Here is a 10,380-nt window from a genome sequence, read left to right as displayed (position 1 = left end):
AACTGAGGGAACTGGGCTTATTTAGTCTGCAAAAGAGCAGAGTGAGGGGGGATATGATAGCAGCTTTCAACTACCTGAAGGTGGGGTCCAAAGAGAATGGAGCTAGGCTGTTCTCAGTGGTGGCATATGACAGGACAAGAAGCAATGGTCTCAAGTTGCAGTGGGGGATATCTAGGTTGGATATTAGGAAATATTATTTCACTAGTAGGGTGGTGAAGCACTGGAATGGGTTACCAAGGGAGGTGGTAGAATCTCCATCCTTAGAGGTTTTTAAGGACTGGCTTGACAAAAGGGGGGGGGGAGAAGATAGGATTGCTCTCTATAAATTAGGGCTGCCAAGCGATTAAACGCGTGATGAAACACTAACAGAATACCATTTAAATATTTTTGATGTTTTCTACATTTTCAAATATATTGATTTCAGTTACAACACAGAATACAAAGTGTACAGTGCTCACTTTATATTTATTTTTAATACAAATATTTGTGCTCTAAAAAAGAAATAGTATTTTTCAATTCACCTAATACAAGTACTGTAATGCAACCTCTATCATAAAAATTGAACTTACAAATGTAGACTTACGTACAAAAAAATAACTGCACTCAAAAACAAAACAATGTAAAATTTTAGAGCCTAAAAGTCCACTCAGTCCTACTACTAGTTCAGCCAATCGCTCAGACAAAACAAGTTTGTTTACATTTGCAGGAGATAATGCTGCCCGCTTCTTGTTTACAATGTCACCTGAAAGTGAGAAGAGGTGTTCGCATGGCACTGTTGTAGCCGGCGTTGCAAGATATTTACACGCCAGATTTGCTAAAGATTCATATGTCCCTTCATCTTCTTAAAAGAACTACACTCTGATGCAGAAACTACAGAACCCAAACCACCAAAAAAGAAAATCAACCTTCTGCTGGTAGCATCTCACTCAGATGATGAAAGTGAACATACGTCGGTGTGCACTGCTTTGGATTGTCATCAGCATAGATGCATGTCCTCTGGAATGGTGGTTGAAGATGAAGGGACATACGAATGTTTAGCATATCTGGCATGTAAACACCTTGCAATGCCAGCTACAAAAGTACCATGCGAACGGCTGTTCTCACTTTCAGGTGACATTGTAAATAAGAAGCCAGCAGCATTATCCCTCGTAAATGTAAACAAACTTGTTTCTCTTCGTGACTGGCTGAATAAGAAGTAGGACTGAGTGGACTTGTAGGCGCTAAAGTTTTACCTTGTTTTATTTTGGAGTACAGTTATATAACAAAAAAATTAAAAAAAAACCCTACATTTGTAAGTTGCACTTTCACAATAAAGAGATTGCACACCAGTACTTGTATAAGGTGAATTGAAAAATAGTATTTCTTTTATCATTTTTACAATGTAAATATTTGTAATAAAAAATAATGTAACATTAGCACTGGACACTTGGTATTCTGTGTTGCAACAGAAATCAATATATTTGAAAATGTAGAAAAACATACGAAAATATTTAATAAATTTCAATTGGTATTCTATTGTTTAACAGTGTGATTAAAACGGCAATTAACCATGATTAATTTTTTGGGGTTAATCGTGTGAGTTAACTGCAATTAATTGACAGCCCTACTATAAATACATCTGAGGGATAAACACCAGGGAAGGAGAGGAGTTATTTAAGTTAGTTGCCAATGTTGGCACAAGAACAAATAGGTATCAACCAGCCATCAATAAGATGATGCTAGAAATTTGACAAAGCTTTCTAACCATCAGAGGAGTGAAGTTCTGGAACAGCCTTCTAAGAGAAGTAGTGGGGACAAAAAAAACTTAACTTGTTTCAAGACTCAGCTTGATAAGTTTATAGAGGGAATGGTGTGACGAGGTTTCCTAAAACAGCATATGGCCCACCCACAACTGCTTTTAGCAAACATCTCCAATGTCCAGAGATGGAACATTAGATGGGGAGGACTCTGAGTTGCTACACAGAATTCTTTCCCAGGTGTCTGCCTAGTGGGTCTCACCCACATAATCAGTCTCACTAGTCACCATATTTGGGGTTGGGAAGAAATCCCCACCCCCACCCCCTGGACAGGTTGGGAGAGAACTTGGGGGTTTTTCACCTTTCTCTGTTGTGTGGCGTATGGGTCTCCTGCCAGTTTGAACTAGAAAAATGGTGGATTCTCTAATTTGAAGCCTTTAAATCAAGATTTGAGGACTTCAGTAACTCAGCCAGAGGTTATGGGCTGATTACAAGAGTGGATGGATGAGGTTCTGTGGCCTGTGATGTGCAGAAGTTCAGACTAGATGATCATGATGGTCCCTTCTGGCCTTAAAGTCTATAAATTTAGGTGTAGTTGAGTTAAGAACATACAAATGGCCATACTGGGTCAGGTCAATAGTCCATCTAGCCAAGGATCCCCATCTTCTGATAGTGCCGGTGCCAGATGCTTCAGAGTGAATGAACAGAACAGTGCAATTTATAGTAAATCATCCATCTTCCAGCCCCAGCTTCTGGCAGTCAGAGGTTTAGGGATACCCAGAGCACAGGATTGCATCCCTGACTATGTTGGCTAATAGCCATTGATGGACCTATCCTCCAGGAACTTCTTTAATTCTTTTTTGAACCCCATTATAATTTTGGCCTTCACAACATCCCCTGGCAATGAGCCTCACCAGTTGACTATGCACTGTGTGAAGTAGTGCTTCCTTATGTTGGTTTTAAACCTACTGCCTATTAATTTCTTTGGGTGACCCCTACTTCTTCTGTTATGTCAAGGGGTAAATAAGACTCCCCTATTCACTTTCTCCATACCAATCGTAACTCCCCCGCCACCTTGGAAAAGAGATGACTAAACTGAATAATCCCTGTCTTTTAAATCTCTCCCCACATGGAAACTGTTCCAGATCCCTAATTATTTCTGTTGCCCTTCTCTGTTCTCCAATTCTAAATACATCTTTTTTGCAATGGGGCAACCAGAACTGCACATAGTAATCCATAGAGTTATATTGTGGCATTATGATATTTTCTGTTTTATTAGCTATCCCTTTCCTTGTGGTTCCTAACATTGTTAGCTTTTTTGCCTGCCACTGCACATTGAGCAAATGTTTTCAGAGAACTATCCACAATGAGTCCAAGGTCTCTTTGTTGCGTTTCAGCCATGTTTTTCACTTGCAGGCTTCAAATTTATCAGAAAACCTTGAACACCCCACCACCACCACACACACTTTTTATAGAAGGCGAATGGCTTCCAAATACCCGTAAGGCTACCCATACTACAGGTTTTTCTTTGTTTCGTCATTAAGAAATAACGTCAAGTTGTTTCAAGATTATGTTATTTGAATCCATTTAAGGGCCGGTTTGTGCTGACTGGAAAATGGGAGTAGAAACTTTTAAAAACAGGTAGGAAAACTGTTTTCCTCCGAATTATCCATTTTGCCCTTTGCAAACATTTATACATGCCACCAAACACTTGTACTAATGTCAATCACTCATTAGCACAATGATTTAATGACAAGTCAGTCCTGAATGTAGTTATGCAGCAGCAAAGCCAACAGAGGAAGCACAAATACATTAATGCAAAGAATCCTATATATTAACATGCTACTGCTGAATATAACAGTCATACAAATGTACTCCTAGAATACTAGGTGGTGAGAGTAGCACCATTAGGAAGGTAATTTGTTCATATTTGAGATCAGAGTTTATATTTTACATAGGATCTCAATAATACTTAGCTACAGCACCAAGAGCTCTTAACATCTGTGCGCATTCTTAATACACATTCCTTGACAGGTACCTCCACTAGTTTCTATATTTCTTTAAAGTTTCTCATTCACTGGAATGGTGGTTCTCTTCAAAGAGAAGGCATTTAAAATTCAGAAGACTTTTCCACTAGTTTCAGCATTGAAGGTTAAAACCTGTATGTTGGGTAAACACTCAGGCAATTCAGAAATCTACAAATCATGAGCCCTGCTATTTGTAAACATGGCTTAGTGCCAGAAACTTAGTAATAAATCTGGACCACAGCCAGCAGATTTTACTCTGGCAGGGACAACAAATGGATTTAATAGCAGACAGTACATTTGTTCAGGATAATAAAACATTCAATTTAAAAGGGCATGTAGGTCACATTCATTGTGTCAATTAATGCATGGTTTTTGAAGGCCAGGAAAGGTTTCCACCTTGCTGTCACATCAACTTAATCTTAAGGGCTGTTCAGAGATTCCAAGACAGAGCCAAAACATCTCCTTAGTGGAGGAAGAGGATGGGAGAAGGGAGTATAGCATCTGAGCAAGCCAGCTGACTATCCAAATATAAAGCAGAGAAATATAGGCATTTACTTACTTTTTAGAGTCCTAGTACTGCCTTAAACCTCTGTTTCCCTCTCAGATAAAGATGCAGAGGGAAGCAGAGTAGGCCTCCATCCCACCACCAACATTATTACAGCATGCATGTGTAGCGCCTTACTATCCTCCCCTAACCCCACAGATCCCTACTCCTGTTCCTAAATGATTCAGTCACCATGACAGCAATTATACTTTGTGACTCTGCTGATAAGCACAGGGAATGCCAGGATAGTTAATGCTGTTTCAGCAACAATAAGTGGGGGGGGGGGGGGGAGGAAAGGAATGAGATGTCTGTGTTTTCAAATACTGTTGAATCAAACCTATTGTTTTTTAAATCTACATAGGAGAGGGGAGACAAACACTTCCTGTGGCTGTTTCCAGATCCTTCCCCCCCCCCACCCGTGCCTATATCCTTCCGTTAAATGGATAGATTTTTTGCAGAGCAGACACTGCAGAGCAGCATACATCCCATTTCATGTGTTTCATCCCAGGCAGTTTGGTGGACAGGAAATGAGCAGAGAGGTGGGCCAAAAAGCATAGAGTCCTTAAGGTGATCATATCTCCCAGTCATAGTTACGATCATAAATCATTTTAAAAACATTTCTCCTTTTTCCCATGCTCAATTCAAACTAAAACATTGTGGTGAATGATGTAAACTTTAAAGGCACATTTGAGGGAAAAGGAAAAGTGCTCTGGTAAACAATCGACTCATCAAATGAATATATAACAGAATTGGCCACTGTTAGATCAACGGGATTTGAAAAACCCTGATGAATAGGAAGCTTTTCCTGACAAGAGGGGATGAGAAACAGCTGTGCTCCACTAACTAAGGGATACAATGTGGCTTACTGGTAGAGTGCATTGGACTAGGACCCAGGAGACCTAGTTCTATTCCCAGCTCTCCCAATGGTCAGCTGGGTGAATGAGCAAGTCACTTCACAGGTCTGTGCCCAGTTTCCCCCACTATAAAATGGAGTTAATTATACTGATCTCTGCTCTAAAATGCAGAAAAATAGAACCTTAATGGCTGGAACCCACTTCTTATAAGTTGAGGTTATGAAGATAAACATAATATAATAGAATGAGTTGTCACCCTGAGTCTGCAGACAGTCTACTACCTGTGCTGCTGCCCATAGCACCCCAGAACAGCAATAGAATGAAATTGACAAAACTAGGGTCAGTTTGACTCACAGAAGAGACAAGCACTGGAGTTATCCATAAGGCAAGATGCCCTCAAAACTGAGATTTAGAGTAGCAGATACCTGCCTTCAAAGTCAGGTGCCTGTGACATAGGATGAAAGGTAGAAGAAAAAAAACTGCTTTCCCCCTTCTAGCATCTAGAGGAGGCAAAAGATATGGCATTAGGGTTTATAACATGCCAAGTAGCACAGAAGATGGAGCATCTGAAGATGGATGATGAGAACTGTGCTTCTGTGTTCTCTAGATCAGTGCTTCTCAAGCTATCGGATGTGTGGGACCGGCCATTTTTTTTTCCCCCAATGTGCACGCGGACCGGCAGCCGATGGCTCGCAGACCGGCACTGGTCCAGGGACCACCACTTTGAATAGCACTACTCTAGATTGTACAGGTACACCTACACCTCATCCCCCTGCTCCCATCTTTGATACCAGCTTCTGGTTAATACTGGTGTTAACCTTTCAATGCTATAGTATGACCATTAACACTTTCTCCCTGAATCTCCATCAGACACGTCCCTCATCTGCGCTATGCTCCCCCTTTGATAGCCCAAGCTTTCATGCGCTAGAGCAATGCCAGCTTCTGAGACTCAGGCCAAACATGAACCATGAACTGAAATTAGTGATTATGATCATTCATTCTGAGTGACATTATTTCCCTGTAGGTGAAAGCATTTAAGAACTATTTCAACAAATTCTTATTTGCCACCATGATCTAACAACAAATGTGTTAGAAGCAAACCGCAGCACTCTAACATCCAGAGTTGATGCCCGCCATTAATAACACTACCTAGCTCTCACAGAGTGCTTTACGAGGGACGGAAATATCATTTTCAGCGTTTTGCTGATGGGAAAATGAAGGCACAAAGGTGTGAAGTGACTTGACCAGGGTCAAAATAACCCAGTGGAAGAACCAGAGACAGAACCCATTTGAACCAATTCAGTTTCTGTTATATTGCTTATAAACAGAAGTCTTTAATTTTTTATTTAAGTTTATTATGGGGGAAATGGGAAAACAATTACATAGCACTAAGTTTAGCATAGGCAAAGGCACATGAACTAACTGGTCCATTCTACTCATACAGAATCCTTGGCAAATTTCTAAATGTACTCTAAGTAAAAGACCAAGAGAACAACCAGTTCTCATCTTGCTTACTAGCTGTTTAGTTTAAGCAGACGGGAAAGGAGGCATCTTTAATTAAACAGGCAGACCTTAAATGACCTAGTTAAGCGCCATGTGTGTTAAAAGTGTGGGCCTACAATTTCTCATGGTGGAACAGGATGTTTCGGTGCAAACGCAGAGGGTGAAAAAAGCTTGCCTCTCTGCATGAAGACCAGTTCATCTAAAGGAAACAAGAGAGCAGCAGGAGTCAGCAGGTCCCTTCCGGCTACATTTGCCAGCTTTTTGCTAAATCCAGAGTTTTAACTGGATAGAATTAAACCGGACAGGCTGGTGGGAGAAGAGACAGAGGCTGCTACTTCATCACTTCCCCTGATCTCTTACTGCCCTCAAAGGCCCGAGCACGGGGTGAACCGGACCCGTTATTAAGCTAGGCCTGCAAAGCTCAAGCTTCCTGTCAATGAATGAAGAGATGCTGCTTAGATGAATAGACTGCGAGGCAGCGCTGTGACCGCCCAGCGCAGGCCGCGGAGCTGCCCCACGCCACTGCCTAGGCCGATCTGACAGACCGAGCGGCCAGGCGGGATTTCAAAATGGCCCGAGACGGCGACGCCACAGGGCCTCGGGACGCCGGTTCCCGCGGTTGGTTCCCCTGTCAGACACCGCTCCCTTCCAAACGCCGGCCCACGCCCTCCGCGCGGCGAGGCGCGGGCACCCATGAGCAGGCTCCCGCCCCCGCTCGCCCGCCCGCCCGCGCGGCCCAAAGCGCGAGGCCGGTGTCCGCCGCCCCGCCCCGCCCCCACCAGGCCAGGACGTCAGCCCCTGCGGGCCGGGGGCTGCCAGTTGTCCTAGGGAAAGTCGAGGCCGCGGGGCGACCAGCGACTGGGACACGCTCCAGGCTGAGCCCCTCGGCCCAGGAGCGGCCTCCACCGGGCGGCAGGCCCCGCTCCCCCGGGACCGGGCAGAAACCGAGGCCGGGGCTCGGCGGACCTAGCCGGGCTGCGTGTGCGGGGCGCAGGGTGGCCGGGAGCGGGCCCCACTCACTGCTTCACGTTCTCGCCTAGCGCCTCGCTCAGGTTCTTCTTGGCCACCTCCAGCTCGCTCACGTACGTCGCCATGGCTCCCTCCGGCGCCTGGCCGCCCTTCCGCGCCGCTCTACGCGGCAACCACAGCATCAACTAACTCGTGCACTGCGACTGTGTCGCTTCTCCTCCTACCTCCGCTGCTTATTTGTTTCACAGCTCCCGGCCGCGCCGCTTCTTCTAGGGGAGGTCGGGGCCGGTCACGTGACGTCCGTCGCCAGTGGTGGTCGAGTGGGAGGAGTAGTGTGTCACTGTCAGATGCTTCAAAAAGAAAAGGAGGACTTGTGGCACCTTAGAGGCCGACCAATTTATTTGAGCATAAGCTTTCCTGAGCTACAGCTCACTTCAAGGAACGCATCCGAGGAAGTGAGCTGTAGCTCACGAAGGCTTATGCTCAAATAAATTGGTTAGTCTCTAAGATGCCACAAGTCCTCCTTTTCTTTTTGCGAATACAGACTAACACGGCTGCTACTCTGAACCCTGTCAGATGCTTCAGTTCCCCAGATGCCAAGAGGAAGAGGTGGGGGAGCGCCAGCAGTCAGCGCTGCGGGGTGGGCCCGGGGGGTGGGTGGGTCAGTATCATGCAGGGCTTGTGGGGCCCTAGCAGGGCAAGATAGAGGTGGTCACGTGGGATCAGTTTTGTGAGTCAAGAAGCAGCAACCTGAGGGTGGGAGAGTTTGAGGAGTCATGGTTACCCCCTCCCTCCCCCAGTGTTTGGGGAGATAGGGGCCATGTGCACTGTGTGTGGAGAGAGAAGGTTGAGGTCGTCTCTCACGGCACAGTCTCATGGGCACAGAAGGTGCATTGCACTGCATGGGTGCCCTGAGTAGGCTCATGGATTCACTGTGTGTGAAATCGTCTCTCCCAGAAACCTTCATTGTAGGTCTGAGTAAATCATCCACCACATAGGATGGACTTAGCCCACATGAGGTATTTATTTGAATCCCAGTGCAAATTCAGAAGCTGCAGAATGCAAGCTATGGTTTAAAAGAAAATTGTCTAATGCCTCATATCATTGTTCACAAATTGTTACAATGATCCAGCGTATACTTAAACAGCCCTGGGCCCAAATCCTGATTTCAGTGCTCAGCAGCTGACTAGATTTAGCCCTTTGTCGTTTTACATAAATTCTCTTCAGTCTAAAGTCTGCATTTTTCTAATTTTGGCCCCAGTCCTGCAAATAATCCTCACTATTCATATAATAGGGTGGGGTCTAAATTAGCTTTAACACTCAAGAAAAAGATCTTGGCAGTAATTGTGGATAGTTCTCTGCAAACATCTGCTCAATGTTCTGCAGCAGCTAAAAAAAGCTAACAGAATACCTATTCGGAAAGGGATAGCTAATAAAACAGAAAATATCATTATGCCACTATATAAATGCATGGTATGGCCATATGTTGAATACTGCATGCAGTTCTGGTCGCCCCAGCTGAAAAAAGATATATTGGAATTGGAAAAGGTTCAGAAAAGGGCAACAAAAATATTAGGGGTATGAAACGGCTGCCATATGAAGAGAGATTAAAAAGACCAGACTGTTCAGTTTACAAAGGAGACCTAAGAGGGGATATGAGAGAAATCTATAAAATCATGAATGGTGTGGAGAAACTGAATAAGGACATGTTATTTACATCCTACACAACACAAGAACTAGGAATCACTCAATGAAATTAGTAGGCAGGAGGTTTAAAACAAAAGGAAATAGTTCACACAATGCACAGTCAACCTGTGGAACTCATTGCCATGGGATATTGTCAAGGCCAACAGTATAACTGGATTAAAAATATAAAGAATTGGATAAATTCCTGGAGCATAGGTCCATCAATGGCTATTATCCAAGATTGTCAGGGACACAACCCTATAGTCTGGATGTCCCTAAACTTCCAGCTACCAGAAGCTGGGACTGAATGACAGGGATGTATCACTTGAAATTGCCCTGTTCTTTTCGTTCCCTCTGAAACATCTGGCACTGGCCACTATCAGAGACTGGATACTGGGCTATTCACTGGTTTGATCCACTCCTGTGGTTATTCTTATGTTCTAAAGCCACACATGCATAACTTTACACACATTTCTGCAATGGGCCTGCTCATATGAGTAAAATTACACACATGCTTGGGCTCTGATCCTGCAAATTCTTTTCTAGCCACCAGTACATTATATGTTTAAGGAGCAACTTTTTTCCTTGTGCAGACAGCTGCACCTCTGGCCAGTAATACTATCCTAAGAGCTTTTCTCAGAGAAGCTGATACAAAAAGTTGTATTAATAGAGTATGTTTTTATAAAATGCTGCTTTTTTATTATTCTTTTTCATGTTGCTTGCTTATCCTCATACTGTCTTAATAAAGGTTAGTTGCTATTTAGAGTTAATTGTTCTGTCTTTAAAATAGTATTAAACTATTTCCTTAATGTTTGAGAACTGGGTTATGGAAGTGATGTTTGCATGTTATTGGTGTGATTCCTATTTGTATTTTGGGTAGTGGCCTAGAAGCCCTAACCAAGGGCTAGATCACTTGTTCCCAAACTGGGGGGTGTGGAAGAACATCGGGGAGGGGGGGGGGCGGGGAGGCACACCAGGATCTGGGCAGGCCCACACGGAGGGCAGGAGGGAGTGCCACCCAGAACTCTGGGTTCCACTCTGCCCCCAGCCCTGACTCAGCC

At 44.1% G+C, this 10,380-nt stretch overlaps 1 protein-coding gene across 1 annotated transcript in view; it reads right to left on the bottom strand.

Annotated features, from left to right (window-relative positions):
* Nucleotides 1-7,890, bottom strand: part of TADA1 (transcriptional adaptor 1) — a 35,898-nt gene extending 28,008 nt beyond the window's left edge. The window contains exon 1 of the mRNA XM_084636066.1: nt 7,685-7,890. Within this exon, the coding sequence (XP_084492192.1) occupies nt 7,685-7,815 (131 nt within the window). The 5' untranslated portion in view covers nt 7,816-7,890. The remainder of the gene's footprint in view (nt 1-7,684) is intronic.
* Between the last annotated feature and the right edge of the window lie 2,490 nt (nt 7,891-10,380).

Source organism: Lepidochelys olivacea, assembly GCF_965140295.1.
Source record: "Lepidochelys olivacea isolate rLepOli2 genome assembly, chromosome: 8".
NCBI lineage: Eukaryota > Metazoa > Chordata > Testudines > Cheloniidae > Lepidochelys > Lepidochelys olivacea.
Note: the sequence above shows the minus strand (reverse complement) of the source record. Positions and strands in the feature narration are given on the sequence as shown.